The following is a 20,874-nucleotide window of genomic DNA, read 5'->3' as shown; positions in this document are numbered from 1 at the left end:
GGATGACATCCTAGCTCGACATTCAATAATATAAAGTCAATCTCCAATGTCGAGCTGAACGGAATTCTAGCTCGACATTAGATAACATAAAGAGAATTTTCAATGTCGAGATGGAATATTGAGCTCGACGGAATTCCAGCTCGACATACGATGTTATATAGCAAATCTTCACCGTCGAGCTTCAATGTCGAGCTTAACGGAATTCTAGCTCGACACTCAATATTATAAAGGAATATTTCACTGTCGAGTTGCAATGTCGAGCTGGACGCCATCCAAGCTCGGCATTTGAATACATAAAGCAAATTTTCAATGTCGAGCTTGACGGAATCCTAGCTCGACATTTGATATTGTAAAGGAACTATTCAATGTCGAGCTGCAATGTTGAGCTTGATGGCTTCCCATCTCGACATTCGATACTATGAAGCGAATTTTTAAAGTCGAGATGCAATGTCGAGCTTGACGAAATCCTACTTCGACATTCGATATTTAATAGATAATATTCAATAGCGAGCTGCAATGTCGAGTTGGGCGGCATTCTAGCTCGACATTCGATATTATATAGGGAATTTTCAATGTCGAGCTGGAATGACGAGTTGGACGCAATCCTCGACATTCAATATTATATAGGAATTATTCAATTACTGTCGAGCTGCAATGTCGAACAGGTGGGCTTCCAATCTCGACGTTCAATAATATAAAGTTATATATTTTCAATGTCGAGCTTGAATGGGGAACTGGACGGAATCTCAGCATGCCATATGATATAAATATAGGAAATACTGACCGACTGATATGTACAATGCAATATAAAACTATATGTACTTCTTTGAAAGGGGCATGCTTAATGTAATGAGTTATTTGGCTTAACGAGAGGCTTAAATTTGTTATGCGTTATATTTTTGGCAAGCTCCGAAGTTTATATAATATGTCCCCCAACGCCGAACACCTACAACAACCACTTCTACGCTTTTAAAACAAACAAGAACACAAACTCTTAAAACTACGCCTTATACAAGAACAATAAAACACAACCTATTATTCTTAAAACTTTTTTTCTCAATATTTATCTTTGTCGGATTGTGTCCGCGAGGTTGAATTGTTACACTATCGTAAATGCTCGACCATATCAGGCAAGCTCGGAACAGAACTATTTTCAAACCAAAGCTCTTTTAGCACTGCGGTATTCACTGCTTGCCCGTAATTTAGCCGTTGAAAGCGTTGGAAATACATTTTCCAGTTCATCTGTCTATGCCAACACAACTCACGACAACAAACACAATGCCATCTACCTTAATTAGACATACACCAACTATTACGGTGCCAACAAGAACAAATACTATTCTTACTTATACCACTAATACTCGTAAAATACTGGAAATAGCAATCTGTGACAAATGTGACTCATAAAAATGGTACATAAAAACCGGCTACGATCACAAATTTCCCATGAGCTGTGACATATATGTTCGAAATGTGTGACAACTGAGATCTTATTTTTCCCAGCTGTGAAGAAAAGGATCCTGTATTTCCCAGGTGGAAAGAATATGATCTGGGGGAAAATAAGGTCTTACAAAGCCATTCTGCACGTAATTCAAGCTTACCATTGTAAATTCACTTTTTTTAAACCGAATGCCAAAGTATTATTCCGTCGAGGCCAAAATCAATGCACAACATTAAAGATTTCCTATATAATATCGAATGTCAAGCTAGAATCTCGACCAGCTCGACATTTCAGCTCGACATTGTAGATTTGCTATATAATATCTTATGTCGAGCTGGAATTCCGTCGAGCTCGATATTCCAACTCGACATTGAAAATTCTCTTTATATTAATATCTAATGTCGAGCTAGGATTCCGTTCAGCTCGACATTGCAGCTCGACATTGAAGATTCCCTATATGATATTGAATGTCGAGCTAGGATTGCGTCCAGCTCGTCATTCCAGCTCGACATTGAAAATTTTACTCCTGATAACCTTTTGATTTCACTCCTGATAACCTCTTGATTTTACCCCTGATAACCTCCTGATTTTACCCTGATAACCTCTTGATTTTACTCCTGATAACCTTTTGATTTTACCCCTGATAACCTCCAGATTTTACCCTGATAACCTCTTGATTTTACCCCTGATAACCTCTTGATTTTACCCCTGATAACCTCCTGATTCTACTCCTTATAACCTCCTGATTTTACCCTGATAACCTCTTGATTTTACCCCTGATAACCATTTGATTTTACCCTGATAACCTCCTGATTTTACTCCTGATAACCTCTTGATTTTACACCTGATAACCTCCTGATTTTACCCTGATAACCTTTTGATTTTACCCCTGATAACCTCTTGATTTTACCCCTGATAACCTCCTGATTTTACCCTGATAACCTCTTGATTTTACTCCTGATAACCTTTTGATTTTACCCCTGATAACCTCCTGATTTTACCCTGATAACCTCTTGATTTTACCCCTGATAACCTCTTGATTTTACCCCTGATATACTCCTGATTTTACCCTGATAACCTCCTGATTTTACTCCTGATAACCTTTTGATTTTACCCCTGATAACTTCCTGATTTTACCCTGATAACCTCTTGATTTTACTCCTGATAACCTTTTGATTTTACCCCTGATAACCTCCTGATTTTACCCTGATAACCTCTTGATTTTACTCCTGATAACCTCCTTCCTTTTGACATTATTTCTTGTGAGATGTATAGATTGATTTAGTTACCTAAGAATAATGAGAACATTATTTGCCTTGATTAGTATTTAAGTTATTTAAATAAAAATATTTAAATGTTATTTGAATTGTGTTGCAATTAAAGAAAGTTGCTTCTCAATAAGGTGTCATTAAATACAGTGGAATTGATAAAGAAAACAGTTGTAGAATCGTATCGTCGAAAGGTCATAGCTTAAGGGCCAATGTCGAAATGACTTTTGTCATAGTCGAAACGTCAAAGCAAATGTACGTCATAAACATAAGTAAAAAGGTAAATGTTTGAATAAAAAAAGAAACATCCAACAAAGAGGTGTCGGTAGAAGTGATTGTAGTGGTGGTGCTGCTGCTTCTGCTGCTGCTACTAAAGATGAACATGCTCCCGCAACTTTTACTGATGCGTATGGTGATAATGTTTGTGATGGTGATGGTTGTGGTGGTCGTGGAGGTGGTGGTGGTGGTGGTGGTGGTGGTGGTGGTGGTGATGATGATGATGATGATGATGATGATGATGATGATGATGATGATGATGCTACTGCTGTTGCTGATGATAATGATTGTGGTGGTGATGGTGGTGGTTGTGTTGGTGGTGCTGGTGTTATTTTTGACGAGGATGATGATGAAGATGGTGATGGTGATGGTGGTGTTAGTTGTGCTGGTGATGTTTGTGGTGCTGTCGTCGGTGGTGTTTGCGATTGTGATTGTGGTGTGAGTTTTTTTTCGTAATTTCCTTTATATTGTGCATGTTTTTAAAGAACATAAAAACTTTGACCATTTCATATTTTAATATTACTTACAAAAGTGATATACCCTTATGCAGGTCGGTCTTGTACAGAATACCGCTTTTAAAAAAATAAGAATAAGTTATGCATTCGTATCCTCCGTATTTTTTTGAAGATGTTAGTGGAAACAAGGTATTTTTTGTTGGCTTATGTATATGGTAAATATAATATGCGTTTGATGTCGATCACTACATAATTTAATTGTAATGAAGTATCTATATTTAGCACGTTTATTTCTATTACATTTTTTGTGTTTTACATATTCTTTCTTTACCCACCAAACCCTTTGATACTAAAATAATTAAATGTCAGTAGCGGCATAATCATCGTTTATAATCAACATCATTATCTGCAGCAGCACCACCACCACTACCACACCATCAACAAAACCACCATTGACACTTTTTTTTTAAATCGCAGCACAAAGAAACAATAAAACAACATTAACATTTTTTTTCAATAACAGCATTAATCAAAGCAAACAGACTTATGTAAACTACACCAATCCATCTACTCTTTTTGTTGTTGTTTTTAATTTAAATAGAAAGACATGAATATTATTTCGATACACACAAAAGTTGTCGACATTTGAATATGGACTGTTTCTGTTCCGGGTATAAACACAAAGCTATAATATTGTGTGGACAGGTAGGAAAGGAAAGGGTGTCCATATAATGGCTTAGGTGTGAACTCGTTTTAAACCACTTACAGATCGCAATCAATAAGGTGCATTCATGTCCATGTACATATTTGTCTTATCATTTGATTGAAGATTATTTGCAAAAAAATCAAAGCAAACTTCATTTCAGAGATAAGTGTGTGTGTTCGACTATATCTAAGTTTAGGGCTTTAAGATTGGTTGAAATATAGAATACGATACGATGTTGTTCCGTAGACGTCTTAAATTCGCTTGATTAAAATGGAATACCAATATTTTTTTGTTTTCTTGGGCAGTTTATAGCTCACAGTCAGAAGTAAATTGTGTTAGTATGTTAGTATTACTGTAGAATATTTGCAGTCATGAGAAACTATATGCTGACGGACAGTTGAACACTTAAACAGACGGACGGATAAGTAGGCACGCAGCAAGCCAGACAGACGTACGTACGGACATGTAGGCTCACATCCAGCCAGACAGACAGACGGACGGACAGGTTGGCACACATCAAGCCAGACAGACAGACGGACGAATATATAGGCACACATCAAGCCAGACAGACTGACGGACGGATAAGTAGGCACGCAGCAGGCCAGACAAAGAGACGGACGGATAGGTAGGCACACATCAAGCCAGACGGACGGACGGACAGATATAAAGACACGCAGGAAGCCAGACAGACGTACGGACGGATATATAGGCAGGCAGCAAGCCAGACAGACGGAGGGGTGGAATATAGGTACGCAGCAAGCCAGACTGAGAGACGGACGGATTGGTAGGCACACATCAAGCCAGACGTACTGACGGATATATAGGCACGCAGCAAGCCATACAGACGGACGAACGGATATATAGGCACGCAGCAAGCCATACAGACGGACGAACGGATATATAGGCACGCAGCAAGCCAGACAGACGGACTAACTGATCTATAGGCACGCAGCAAGCCAGACAGACGGACTAACTGATATATAGGCACGCTGCAAACCAGACTGAGAGACGGACGGATAGGGAGGCACACAGCAAGCCAGACAGACAGACGAACGGATATATAGGCACGCAGCAAGCCATACAGACAGACGAACGGATATATACACACGCAGCAAGCCAGACAGACGGACTAACTGATCTATAGGCACGCAGCAAACCAGACAGAGAGACGGACGGATAGGTCGGCACACATCAAGCCAGACTGACGGACTGATGGAATATAGGTACGCAGCAAGCCAGAAAACAGACGGACGGAGAAGAAGGCACGCAGCAAGCCAGACAGACCCACGTACGGACAGATAGGCACACATCATGCCAGAAAAACAAACGGACGGACGGATATATAAGCTCACACCAAGTCGGACAGATGAACGTTCGGAGTTATAGACACGCAGCAAACCATACAAAGGTACGGACCGATAGATATACACGCAGCAAACGAGACAGAAGGACGAATATGTGGGCACACAGCAAGCCAAACAGATGGGCGTATCGATATAAGGGATGGCAACGAGTACCCGAGTATTCGATCGAACGTCCGAGTACTCGAGAAAAAATATATAAAAATTACATAAATCACGATGTACAGACGAAGTAACAGATCTGGTTAGTTGCCAAGAGGACAATTTACGGTCCCTCTAATCCCCGCTGTGTACACAATTGACCCTAATAAATTAGTTGATGGTTGCAAACTGTCAGTAAAGAGCCCCTATTTCCAATTAGCACTGATGTCAATTAGCGAAGTTTTGAAGCGGAACTTTCACCTACACAATTCTATTGTTTACCGATTAGAGGCCTTTCACCAAACCATGGACGCTAACGAGCGAACGAGTAGCGACCGTTACGAGCATTGATTTCTTAATGGGCGTATTTTAACTATTTTTGCAATGATTATCACAATTGATTGGTTGATATCTTAAATGAAGAATTATGAATATTAATGAGGTAAACAACAATAATACAGTACGAAGTATTTCGTTCTTTATGTATGCTATTGATTTTCGTTCATTGTAATTCTGATTGATGTTCATTATAAATCCCGACTTTCTAGACGCTCGAATAAAATCCGGGTTAAACTTTCAAGCTATATTGTTGCTAATTTCAGTGCACACTTATATGTAAAATCATCAATTTAAAAGTGAAATGAAAAAGACAAAATTAAAAGCATGAAACAGCATTTGTTTTCCTTTTATTTAATTTTCTGTTAAGGTAAATAATGAAAGTCTAATTTAACGATTGAAATGACCAACAATACGACCAACGCATAATATACGCCATGAACGGTACATCTATACACGATCTTGTCTTTCCCAAAAACAAATTCATTTTTTCCGAGTAATTTTCGACCCGAGTACTCGATCGAAAGATTGTTCGAGTACTCGAGTAGCAATTTTACTACTCGTTGCCACCCCTAATAGATATACATGCAGTAAGACTGACAAACGGACGGATGGATGAAAAAATTATGCTAACGGATAGGAATTTTAAATGTTGTAGAATAATTAACAACGTAATAAAAATATTGATTGGGTATACGGAATAGACATGAAGTATTTTATTGTAAGTTGCCCAAGATTTTAAGTATATTCCATGGCGTGCTTGTGGAAGATACGTTGATCCCGACCCGAGCGAATGGTGTTTTTCGGAAACGAGGTTGGCCTCGTAAACACATACAATTGTAGTTAGTCAGAGGTATGTAGTTAATTTTACAGCACATTATGAACAGTTGGACACACTGAAATGATGCAGAAGGTTGTTTGCATTGTCACCAAAATGTGAGTAATATGCTTGCACTAAACGAATTGGGGGTTAAGGTACAAAAAATTGGTCAGGAAACGTGTTCAGTCGAGAAATAACCATGACGTTTGGAAGATAGGAAAACAACATGCAGAGATATGCCATATTTGCCGAGAAAGTACGAAAAAATCGGGATAAATTTCAACACATTTATTTGTAAACATTGCCTCCTGAGCAAAATCTGTTCAATTACTTTTTTATCTTTAAAGTTATGATACCAAACTAAGATGTCGATTGAAGAATATGTTTTTCCACACACACTGGACGCATTAATTTTTCTAAATGATAAAAAGGTCAACTCACCAGGCCATTTTGTTTGCCATGAAACATTTTTCTCACTTAATGTTTGCCATAAACGAAATTACGTCCTCCCCCTTTTATCTATGGTAAAATCAATATCTTCCGGATCAGGAAGTTAAGGATGATTTCTACCTCCAATGAAACACTCCCTTCTTCCCTTCTTCGAAAGGGACAGACTTTTGTCGGATAAAAGGTAGAATGACTTATCCATGGTAAAATCATTATCTTCCGGATCAGAAAGTAAAGGACGAGTTCTACCTCGAAGGAAACACTCCCTTTTTCTCCTCCATGGAGAGGGACAGACTACTGTCGGATAACAGGTAGAGTGACCTTTCAATTATTATATTATTTCCGACTTAGATCACTTTAGTATGAATGTCGATAACGAATTTAATTGACCAGTTCTACATCTTATGTTGTTGATGTGTTGGGCGTCCATACAGGCTTTTGACGAATAAAATGTCAAATGAGTTATCTTTCTGCCTTAAGATTTGTTTAATTTATTTGGGGGCACATGGGGCGAAGGACGAGTTCTGCCTATGTTGGATCTTCCCACTCTTCCGACATGACAGGTAAAGGGATATTAAACCGAATCTATTATCAAGCAATCTTCTAATCGTAAAGGAGGTTTGGTGTACCCGAAGGCCCTATACATCATAGTTGTACTGGACGAGATTTAAGTACAAACCCGTGTTTCTAGTTTTTAAAACAAGTACGTTTTGAATTAAACCTTATAATTCAATTGTTTTCGTACATTCCCTGCAGCCTGGACGCCGTTGTGGTCGTGTCACTAAACAGGACACATACAGAGTGCATTGTCCAGAGTCTCAAAAACGGTAAACTTCATGCTTTGGAAAAGTATTTTATATTAACGACAGTTATACCAATAGCTAATTCATCTGCACAACTTAGTGTTTATTTGGTACGAAACTCAGGGCATTTACTGTTTATTTCTTACGAACCTCAGAGCATATACTGTTTATTTCGTACCAACCTCGGGGCATTTTCTTTTTATTTCCAAAAAGCTTCAGGGCATATACCGTTTATCTCGTACAAGCATCAAGGCATATACTGTTTAATTCGTACGAGCATCAGGGCATATACTGTTTCCTTTCGTACGAGTATCTGGGCATTTACTGTTTATATGGTACTAACTGCATGATATACCTTTTTACTTTGTACAAACCGCATCGGATACTGTTTACTTCGTACAACTCCCAGGACATACTGTCTATTTCGAACAAACCGCAGAGCATAGTTTTGTTTATTCCGTACATACTGCAGGACATACTGTCTATTTTGTACAAACCGCAGAGCATACTCTTGTTTATTCCGTACATACTGCAGCACATACTGTCTATTTCGTACAAACCGCAGAGCATACTCTTGTTTATTCCGTACATACTGCAGCACATACTGTCTATTTCGTACAAACCGCAGAGCATACTCTTGTTTATTCCGTACATACTGCAGCACATACTGTATATTTCGTTCAAACCGCATAGAATACTTATGTTTATTTTTAACGTAGCTCTATTTTCTATGTTAGGTCTATACCGCTTACTTAATAGGACAATTTCATTATATATGTTAAACTAACCAGTTATATGATATGCAGCAGAACACAAGTAGAAAAACACCTTTATATTCAGGCAAGGACGTATTTACGGAAAAACCAGCGGGCGAGTCTGTGTCCGACATTCGGCTGTGTTACGAGATGGCAGAAAGCACCAGAAGGACTTTCCTCACAGGATTTACTAGGTGATTTGGGTGATTCGCAAATCAGCGTACAGTTAAACTGCTTGAGTAAACATTATTATTCTTAGGAATTCATTGGCTATGTACATTTCTTTTTATGGAATTTAACAATGGCATTTACAGTGGGTATTTCTTGTAAAAGAAATGTGCAAATATTTTGGAATCGGGTACCCGATCTTCAATTACACGCGGGAACACAGGTATATGTACATACATTCCGCAAAATACAGTGGCGGATCCAGGATTTGACATTAAAGTGTCCGTAACTTAGGGGCACAAGCTTTTGACACATCTTTTTGCTTTTTGGGATATATCTTAAGCACTAAAATAGCAGTACAATATTAAAAGCATTTCCTCGGAAATATCTTGCTCTTTGTTTTCCTGATGGCTCCCACGACCTCCCGACTCACTGTGTTCGATTGTCATAGTATCTAGAAAAAAACATTAAATATCAGATGCTAATATTCAGACACTCTCAAACGATATACAATGTACTTTTAACATTTTACAGACGTTTTGACGATTCGTATCGAGACGTGAAGTCTGCTATCGACAATGGAACCTTTCGGAAATTACAGGCCATCAAGACCACGACCAGAGACTCGCCCAAGCCGTCGTACGAGTTTCTCAAATCCGCTGGTGAGTGCTTTATTGTCGGTTCATGTTCGAGGTTTAAGATATGATATGAATAAATTGAGTACTTATACTGTGTAGAAACCAGAACTGGTGTCAATTTCGAGAGGCGAAGCTTACTTTACGCTGGTTGGGATCAAACCCATGACCTCGTGGATGAAAGGAATGTATCCTCCTCTACTAGACCGATCGAAACAATTGATGATCCATGTTAAAAAAAAACTGTTTTACATTGAACACTTATTACTCGAATTAGGGAAAATTAAAAAGTGTCCGCGAATGATTCATATGATATTTTGATACAACATATAGATGTTCAACAGGGGTTGAAAAGCTAATAATTGTTTATCCTGAAATAACAACCAGAGCTCTGTTGGAGTAGTGAGCGATTCGTGCCAAAAGCATGGTAAAAGGGCATAGACTAAAACAATGTATCTCAGGGCAAGTGTAATCATCTAGTCTTTATATTGTTTTAATACATTAATCTACGAGCAAAATGCAATCTGGTCAACTGTACAAAAGTGTGATGTTATCATGATTAATCCTGAACTTAAGAACCCATGCAACTTATATAATTGTTACAAAGTCTTCTTGGTAAGTGACCGACATTTCGTTTTCAGACAGCACCGGCTGCATCATATTGGCGGACCCTGGTATCCACGACATCGACATGGCTCACAGTGCGCAGAGGCCAGCGTCTATCTAGATAGCATGCAACGTGCACGACAAGCAGCTTTAAGTAAATTGAGCAAAATATACACATATTCCATGTATTCCATGTATTCAAAAACCGCATTAATTTATTTCTTACTACAATGCAACATACAGCATTCAATGACCAGTTTGTGGGTAACGCTTATGTTTGCTTTACAGCGACAATTAACATATTCGATACTTTATATAGTACTGTTTGCACATGTACTTAATGTTTGAGCTCTGAACGATACCAGGGCAGTAGATATCGCTGCATCCAAATGTAATCATTGTTCTGAACAGAGTACTGGTTCTGCCAAGGAAACGAACTCTAAAATGGCTTTTTAAGCTATCAGATTTCGTTACAATCGAGCTAATAAAAATAACTATAAACTAAACTAAACTAAACTTAGCGATTGAGCGTATTTTTACGTATTGCTGTGGACATTTCTATTAATAGAAGGGCTCATACACTCACAAAGAATTCTTACATATACAGTTGACATAGGTTTCACATCAACTGGCCAACTGAATCGAAGCCTTAGATAAGGCTCTTTTAAGTGCCGAAATCGCTTATGATGCGGTAACAATTGACCTCCATCCAATGGCATTGTCATCCTGTTTGAAGCATGAGTACTGTAGATGAGTTATTTGCGAACAATACACAGTACTTTTGTGGATGTTGGAGGCCTTGTGACACCCATACTATTTTGGTAAAATTTGAAAGGGTTTCATTTGGAAAAAATATTCAAATATACATGAACAAATAAATTAAAAAAGAAGCTTTTTTGGCCTTGAACGATTAAAAAACATGCCATTTCTCATCGGGTTTGATTTAGAATAAGATGCAGATACACCAAACTGTATTTACATATCGTATAATGTATTTTTGGACATTTATAAAATATATCAATAAATCAGCAAACAAATACTTTTTATTTGATACCGAAATAACATTTGGTCACCAAGCCCCAATTAGATAGTTGTTGATGATAGTTGAGAAGTAGCTTATTAATGGAGTAATAATATCCAAAACTGCACCTCAAAAGTGCCTCCAAAAGATCTTATATTTATGATACATTAACTATCTTTATTGTAGCCTCATTGTGAGTTATTGTAAAATGATACACACGAAGAGTTATGTATAACGACAATGATGAGGGGTGAACGTAGTAACTGTTTAGTGCTATTTACAAGCTTATTGAGCAATAAGTAACGTGCATTATTGAAATGTTCATATTCGCCCGCATATTAGTTATTGAACGGTACGACCGGTAACCTTCTGAAAATATTCAAAAAAAACAAAGCAAAGAAAACACCCTAAAATATGAAACAGAGCCAGTAATGTGACATTTGCACGTACGAACGGTCTCCATAAAAAAATTAACATGAAATAAAAAATGTTTTGTCAGCCATGCGATTGGCGGCCTCCTCAAGTACCCATCGTTAGCATAGACGTGTTCAGAGAGAGCGTTTACGGCTATGACATACGTGTCGAGGTTCGCATCCTTTTGTCAATGAAATACATTACTTTACCAGTGAGAATTAACTATTTTTTTTAAAGAAGTTGAGGAAAATAAAGTGTAGGCGTATTTATACGTGTAGGTAAAAGATGGCTAAAACGGGCATTTTAACGTGTAGGTACATGATGACGTGTAGGCGTATTTATACGTGAAGGTACAACATGGCGTACAAGATGACGTGTGGGCGTATTTATACGTGTAGGTACTAAATGACGTGTACACGTATCTATACGTGTAGGTACAAGATGACGTGCACGCGTATTAATACGGGTAGGTACAAGATGACGTGTACGCGTATCTATACAAGACTGTGTTGTTTTGTATGTGGTATGACAATGTTGTTATGTATGTGACATGACTATGTTGTTTCTATGAGGCATGCCTGTGTTGTTTTAAATGTGGTATTACTATGTTGTTTTGTATGATGCATGACTGTATTATTTTGTATGTGATATAAATACATGTATGTTGTTTTGTATGTTGCATGACTGTGTTGTTTTGTATGTGATATGACTGTATTGTTTTGTTTGTGGCATGACTATGTTGTTTTGTATGTGACATGACTATGTTGTTTTGTTTGTGGTATGACCCTCTTATATTGAATGTGGTATGACTCTGTTGTTTTGTAAGTGGCATAACTATATCGTTTTGAATGTGATGAAACTCTGTTCTTTTGTATGTGGCTTGACTCTGTTTACTGTGCTGTATTGTATGTGGCATGACTGTGTTGTTTTGCATGTGGTATGACAATGTTGTTATGTATGCGGGACGACTATGTTGTTTGTATGTGGCATGACTCTGTTTTTTTGTTTGATGCATGACTGTGTTATTTTTTATGTGATATGACTATGTTGTTTTGTAAATGATATGAAACTGTTGTTTTGTATGTGATACGACTCTTTTGTTTTGTATTTGGCACAAATGAGTTGTTTTGTATGTGACATGACAGTGTTGTTTTGTATGTGGCATGACTGTATTTTTTTGCATGTGGTTTTACTTTGTTGCTTTGTATGTGATATGACTGTGTGGTTTTTTTTTGACATGGCTATGTTGTTTTGAATCTGGTATTATTGTGATGTTTTGTTTTAGGCATGACTATAATGTTTAGATTGAGGCATGACTGTTTTATTTTGCAGTTGGCATGACTGTGTTGTTTTGTATGTGGCATGACTGTGTTGTTTTTTATGTGGCATGACTGTGTTGTTTCGTATTTTGTATGACTGTCCTGTTTTGTATGTGGCATGACTGTGCTGTTTTGTATGTGGTATAACAATGTTTCACCTATGTGGCATGACTATGTTAATTTGTGTATGGCATCTCTCTGTTGTTTTTGTATGTGGCATGACTGAGCTGTTTTATTCGTGCCATATCTGATCTGTTTTGTATTTTGTATGACTGTGCCGTTTTGTATGTGGCATGACTGTGGTGTTTTGTATGTGGCATGATTGTGGTGTTTTGTATGTGGCATGACTGAGCTGTTTGTATGTGGCATGACTGTGGTGTTATGTATGTGGCATGACCGCCTTGTTTTGTATGTGGCATGACTGTACTGTTTTGTATGTGGTATGACTGTACTGTTTTGTATATTGCAAGACTGTTCTGCTTTGTATGTGGCATGACTATACTGTTTTGTATGTGGCATGACTGTACTGTTTTGCATGTGGCATGACTGTATTGTTTTGTATTGTATGTCTCTGTTGTTTTTGTATGTGGCATGACTGAGCTGTTTTATTCGTGCCACATCTAATCTGTTTTGTATTTTGCCGTTTTGAATGTGGCATGACTGTACTGTTTTGTATGTGGCATGACTGTGGTGTTTTGTATGTGACATGACTGTACTGTTTTGTATGTCGCATGACTGTGCTGTTTTGTATGTGGCATGACTGTCTTGTTTTGTATGTGGCATGACTGTACTGTTTTGTATGTGGCATGACTGTACTGTTTTGTATGTGGCATGACTGTCTTGTTTTGTATGGTATGTCTATGTTGTTTTTGTATGTGGCATGACTGTACTGTTTTGTATGTGGCATAACTGTTTTGTTTTGTATGTGGCATGACTGTCTCGTTTTGCAGGTGGCGTTACTGTGTTTTTGTATGTGGTATGACTGTCTTGTTTTGTATGTGGTATGACTGTGGTATTTTGTATGTTACATGACTACTGTATTGTATGTGGCATGACTGTACTGTTTTGTATGTGGCATTACTGTCTTGTTTTGCATGTGTCCTGGCTGTCTTGTTTTGTATGTGGCATTACTGTCTTGTTTTGTATGTGGAATGACTGTACTGTTTTGTATGTGTCATGACTGTGGTGTTTTGTATGTTGCATGGCTGAGCTGTTTTTTATGTGGCATGACCGAGCTGTTTTATGTCTGGCATGAAAGTGCTGTTTTGTATGTGGCATGACTGTACTGTTTTGTATGTGGTAAGACTGAGATGTTTTGTATGTGGCCTGACTGTGGTGTTTTGAATAAGGTATGACTGAGCTATTTTATACGTGGTATGGTTGTGTTGTTTTGAATGCCGAATGACTGCATCGTTTTGTATGTGGTATGACTGTACTGTTTTGTATGTGGCATGACTGTGTTGCTTTGTATGTTATTTGGCAGTGGTGTTTTGTATGTTTCATGACTGTCTTATTTTGTATGTGGCATGACTGTACTGTTTTGTATGTGGTATGGTTGTTTTGTTTTGAAAGTCGAATGACTGTATCGTTTTGTATGTGGTATGACTGTACTGTTTTTATGTGGCATGACTGTGCTGCTTTGTATGTTATTTGGCAGTGGTGTTTTGTATGTTTCATGATTGTCTTGTTTTGTATGTGGCATGACTAAGCTGTTTTATGTGTGGCATGTCTGTGCTGTTTTGTATGTGGCATGACTGTACTGTTTTGTATGTGGCATGACTGTTCTGTTTTGTATGTAGCATGACTGTACCGTTTTGTATGTGGCATGACTGTACTGTTTTGTGTGTGGCATGGCTGTACTGTTTTGTATGTGACATGACTGTCTTGTATTGTATGTGGCATGACTGTACTGTTTTGTATGTGGCATGACTGTACTGTTTTGTATGTGGCATGACTGTCTTGTTTTGTATGTGGCATGACTGTACAGTTTTGTATGAGGCATTACTGTACTGTTTTGTATGTGGCCATGACTGTCTTGTTTTGTATGTGTCCTGACTGTACAGTTTTGTATGTGGCATAAATGTACTGTTTTGTATGTGGCATGACTGTACTGTTTTGTATGTGGCATGACTGTTTTGTTTTGTATGTGGCATGACTGTACTGTTTTGTATGTGTCATGACTGTTCTGTTTTGTATGTGTCATGACTGTTTTGTTTTGTATGTGGCATGACTGTACTGTTTTGTATGTGGCATGACTGTTCTGTTTTGTATGTGGCATGACTATACTGTTTTGTATGTGGCATGACTGTTCTATTTGTATGTGGCACGAATTTACTGTTATGTATGTGGCATGATTGTCTTGTTTTGTATGTACAATTACTGTACTGTTTTGTATGTTGAATGTCTGTACTGTTTTGTATGTGGCATGACTGTACTGTTTGTTATGTGGCATTACTCTACTATTTTGTATGTGGCATGACTGTTTTGTTTTGTATGTGGCAAGACTGTCGTGTTTTGTATGTGGCATTACGGTCTTGTTTTGTATGTGGCATTACTGTACTGTTTTGTATGTGGCATGACTGTACTGTTTTGTATGTGGTATGACTGTCTTGTTTTGTATGTGGTATGACTGTGTTGTTTTGTATGTGGCATTACTGTACTCTTTTGTATGTGGTACGACTGTCTTGTTTTGTATGTGGTATGACCGTGGTGTTTTGTTTGTGGTATGACTGTGGTGTTTTGTATGTGGCCTGACTGTGGTGTTTTGTATGTGGCATGACTGTGCTGTTTGTATGTGGTATGACTGTGCTGTTTTTTTGTGGTATGACTGGGATGTTTTGCATGTGGTATGACTGTTCTGTTTTGTATGTGGTATAACTGCATGATTGTGTTGTTTTGAATGTTGTTTCACAATATTTTGATCGTTTTCTGGCCTTGACTATGGAGCTTTTAGCAGGGTTATTGCTATTGCCTTCAGTTTACATTGTAATCTTGTTACTTTCTTTAGGTGAAATTTCCCAAACATAAACCTTTATATATATAAACATATTGTGAGGCACGATTTACAGGCGTGATTAATAATTATGAGATGGCTTTAACCTCTTGAAGTGTTCTTGGAGGCAAATTCCAAGGCATTACTCGATAATATTTAGTTACATGTAGCCTTAATGTTTAATTTGTTGCTGGAGTGAGATTCGGAGGCGTGTCTAGAAAATGTTTAGTTAGCTTTCAATGTTTTGTATTTTCCTACAGTGAGAATCCGAAGCGTGATTCGATAGTTATAAGTTAACATTGAATGTGTTGAGTACTCCTTGAGTGCGAATACCAGGCGTGATTCGGTAGTGATGACAAAGCTTTTAATTGGTGTGAGATTCCCAGCCGTGACTCGATAGTGAAGCGATGTTAATGTTATTTTGTTCTTTTTGAGTGCTATTGAAATGCCACAAGCTTTATCGGAATCGGCAGGGGGTGAGGGTTGCAACCGTTCCGCGACAGTCAAGAGAATATTTCATGTCAATAAGTACAGAAATTATGCATCAATCACACCAACAATCCCCTACCCCTCTTGAGCGTCAAAACGTGGAGCCGCCCCTGCTTAAGAGTTTGATAAAACAGTGACATGATTTTTACCAGTTTTGATATATTTGTCAAAGTTGAGCAACAGCTTCCCAGAAAAAATATTGATATACTTTGCTCATATATATATGTTGTTGGTATTTTATAGGTAATTCCCGTATTGCTAAGAATAGAATATCGTTTATGGGGACGTTAAGTATAGATCATGGTCGCGACATCATGCAGAATTCACGATAACAAATTTGACTTGCGTTAATACTTAAATCATAAAGATTTACATTCCTTTTCCTACTACGGCTTCCAAACTTTCAAATTTATACAACAATTTTTACACACCCTTTAAATGTTCAATTAGACCAAATTATATGTCAGAATGAACCTTTAAATAATTGATCATATCATATATTAACATCCATGATAGCTAAAGCTATCTAAAACGGACCTTTGTAAACACTGTACATGTACATGAAACGTCACCGCACAGTGAACATATCTAAATCGAAAGTAGATGTCTTTCGATTGATTTTTTACCTGGAGGTGAGTGCATAGTGACCTATACTAAAACGAAAGTAGATTGGCATTTGTTTATTAGCAGCGGAAAGACAGATACGGAAGACTTAAACCTGTTTTTAAAAGTAAAAGGAATAAACACCTGGGAAACACTATGGCTACAGGAAGAATTGACGACACACTTCTAGAATGTAGTAGTGACGCCGTCGGTGGAAAGATCGGGAGCAAGTGTGAACCTTGTCGTCGGCGGGACAGGTCAGAGGTTGCTTCAATGTTTTGTTATACATGTAAGGTATATCTATGCGATGACTGCTGTGAAGTACACAGGATACACATGACAAACGTTTATGAACATAACATCGTTGCTGCACATGATGCCTGTGTCAAGCCAGATGTCGATATGAAGGGACTGGATCAGTGTTGCGAACACAAACGAGTGTTCACTGTGAAGACCACGACGATTTGTGCTGTGAAATATGTGCCTTTTCTCGTCATCGTAGATGCGAGAATGTCCACGAAATAGCGAAGGTGGCTAAGAATGTGAAAGATGATGAAAGGGATAAGATACGTGCATCCATTTTCACTGCCTCTGATGTTATAAGGAAATGCGAAGAGGATCAATTGAACAACGTTTCGCGAGTGGAAGAAATCGTTAAAGAAATTGATAAATACAAGGAAGACTTTTTAACGAAAATTGAGGAAGCAAATGCGCGAATTGTTAGCGAAATAAGGAACCATAACACACAGGAAGCAGAACGTCTAAATACGAGAAGAAATGCGGCTGAAAACCTGGAGAAAGAACTTGACACGCACTTGGAAATGTCAGATAGCGTTCGCGAGAATGGGACGGAAACGGAAATATTCATTCTAAACCACACTCTGAAAAGGACACAAGACAAGGCATCACAAACACTGAACATTTTGTTGCAGAATGATAACACCGATAAATTGGGATTAAAATTCGACGAACACTTTTTAAAAATGACAACTACTGGTGTCGCATTATTTTCATTAAATAAAACAGAAGAACCAAAAACACAATTAAATGGAGACAATGTAAGCAAAACAGCAATAAGCTCAACAGACGAGAAACAAACAAACCAACAAAGGCCGGTGAGTCTGGAGCTGTTGAAAACCATGGAGCTTGTGAAGACAGGGGACGACCAGAGGGAGCCGTTTGTTACTGGGCTCGACTTCCTGCCGGACGGGAGGATCGTCGCTGTGGATCAGTTCAACTGTAAATGTTTTATTTTGAGTGACACACTGAAGAGGTTCCATACATCTTATAAATTTAAGACATATCCTAGGGACGTAACTTGTTACTCTGATAACAATATTGCAGTAACCGTCAGTGCCGGAGACATCCGAACCATCTGCCTGCTGACAGTGGGCAGTGACAACATGATCAAGCTGATGAAGACGCTAACCACGTCGTCCTACTGCGACTCCATCTGTCTTCAAAACGACAGAACGTTCGTAGTGGGCACTATTGACGACCCGCGGCCGGCCAGGATGATTGACGTGGACGGCAAGGAGAGCGACTTTGACAACGTGAAGTTTCCTGGAAAAACGTATAAGCCTGGTGAAAGTAAATGTACCCACATACCATCCCGGGATACGCGTGTCCTTTCTGACAGGCATGCTCACACAATTTACATATACAAAACCGTGACCGGAAAGAGCGTGGAGGTGAAAGATGGCCGGATACATGAACCCAGAGGCGCCTGTGCTGGCCCAGATGAATCCGTATTTGTTTGCAGTGGGAACACAAACTCCGTCATCCAGATATCGCCCGACGGGGACATATTGGCGTCATGTGACGTGGACATGGAGTTACCGTACGTCGTTGCCGTCTCCAGGGATGACTCGGGAATGGCCGTGACCAACTGTGCAGGTGGCGTGAGACAATTGAAACTGTTTAAAATGATACAATAAAAGTGTATTCGTCTAGCTCAGAAATAATTAGTGTATTGTATAATTTTATTATGAAAGTAAATATATCTTTTTGTATGATCATTATTTGTGAATAGTTTATAAATACGATTGTTGTGGTTATAGAATGTTTTTGTTTTTTTTTTTAAAAACGACTATGCTTTGTATTGTATTGATATGTTTCAAGATAAATATATTTCTAAATATAATTGATTGAAACATGATGAAACACCCCTAGGACAGAAAATCAACTTGGTTACGAACACAATTCCTAAGATTAATTATGAAACGACTTCCAGATTATTGTATTTACTGAAGCGTAACAGAAAAAAAATATTCAATAAAAATAAATAATTTTAAACTGTATTGTATTAATGTAATGTTGACATATGCTATCAGTTTTAAGGCTCGGGCGTTCAGGATGCTGATGTCGCTACTATATAAATATATAACTCGCGCTTCACGCTCGTGTATTATTTCAATCACCATAATAGTGGGTGCATTACTTAAAGTTGAATTCCAGTTTTTAATGTTTATATTAAATATTAATAATTGGAATGTTATAGCCAAAGTGTCAATATGGAAATGGCAAAAACAGCGTGTCAATGCGGAAATGTCATAGCCAAAGTGTCAATATGGAAATGGCATAGACAGAGTGTCAATGTGGAAATGTCACAGTCAAAGTGTCAATGCGAAAATGTCACAGCCAAAGTGTCAATGCGGAAATGCCAAGTCAAAGTGTCAATGTGGAAATGTCGTAGTCAATGTGGAAATGTCGTAGACAACGTGTCAATGCGGAGATGTCATAGACAAAGTTTCAATATGGAAATTGCATAGACAACGTGTCAATGTGGAAATGTCATAGACAAAGTTTCAATATGAAAATTGCATAGACAACGTGTCAATGTGGAAATGTCGTAGACAGAGTGTCAATGTTTAAATATCGTAGTCAAAGTATCAATGCGGAAATGTCGTAGCCAAAGTGTCAGTATGGAAATGTCATAGACAGCGTGTCAATGTGGAAATGTCCTAGCCAAAGTGCCAATGCGGAAATTTCCTTGCAAAGGCTTCAATGTTTAAATGGCATATTCACGGCTTCAATGTCTTAATGTCATACCAACGGCTTCAATGTCATAATGTCATAGCCAAAGAGACAAAACGAAGCCAAAGTGTCACTGTCGAAATGTTATAGCCAAAGTGCCAATGTCGAAATGTCATAGCCAATGCTTCAATGTGGTAATGTCAAAGCCAAAGTTTTGAGGGAAGTAGATAACTTAAGTCTTATATAAAAATATATGAGTGACAAGGTCAAAGCTTAAATGAAAATAAGAAAACCCCACCACACGTGTGTCTGTGTTGGTAATTGTTGCTGTGGTGGTGGTGGTGGTGGTGGTGGTTGTGTTGCTGCTCTCAAGTGAAAATTTGTACACGATTTTTAAACTCAACATTATCTGTAACACGTACGAGTACCTACATATACAAGTACACGTACACGTGGTGTTTCGTTACCTCGTATACTAGTAATTGAATTTTTACTGGTGGCAGAATGAATCTCACTAACAACGGAATGCGAACCTCGAGTCGTATGTCAAAGCCGTAAACGTTCTCTCGGAACACTTCTTTTTTCGTCATCTATTTAACCTTGGAAAAGGAAAGTAGGTATGTACAAAGGTGACTTTGCTTGCCTTGTAAATATCTTACAATATTTCATTGTTTGGTTTTTGTAGTTATTTTTACATCAGAACGGCAACCAGCTGTACCATTCAATAACTAGCGTGCTGGTAAATAACAACATTTCAAATATACGCGTACTACTTATTGCATGGTAAACTGTCAGGTAATAAATAATAAAAGCTCGATCATTATGCACCCAAATCAATTTCG

The 20,874-nt window shown here is 38.1% G+C and overlaps 1 protein-coding gene and 1 pseudogene across 1 annotated transcript; both read left to right on the top strand.

Moving 5' to 3' along the window:
* The window catches only part of LOC128219306 (myo-inositol 2-dehydrogenase-like), a 29,890-nt pseudogene extending 16,896 nt beyond the window's left edge, over positions 1-12,994 (top strand).
* Positions 12,995-17,149: 4,155 nt separating this feature from the next.
* LOC128220685 (uncharacterized) lies at positions 17,150-19,314 on the top strand. Its single transcript, XM_052929176.1, has one exon. It carries the CDS (start codon positions 17,878-17,880, stop codon positions 18,991-18,993), a length of 1,116 nt encoding a protein of 371 aa, XP_052785136.1. The 5' UTR covers positions 17,150-17,877; the 3' UTR covers positions 18,994-19,314.
* Positions 19,315-20,874: the final 1,560 nt, after the last annotated feature.

This window comes from Mya arenaria, chromosome 15 (genome assembly GCF_026914265.1).
Source record: "Mya arenaria isolate MELC-2E11 chromosome 15, ASM2691426v1".
Lineage (NCBI taxonomy): Eukaryota > Metazoa > Mollusca > Bivalvia > Myida > Myidae > Mya > Mya arenaria.
The sequence above is the reverse complement of the archived record's forward strand: the minus strand, read 5'-3'. Positions and strand labels throughout refer to the sequence as shown.

Coding starts and splice junctions, on each gene's coding strand:
- LOC128220685 (XM_052929176.1), top strand. CDS start 17,878: ATGTCAGATAGCGTTCGCGAGAATGGGACGGAAACGGAAATATTCATT.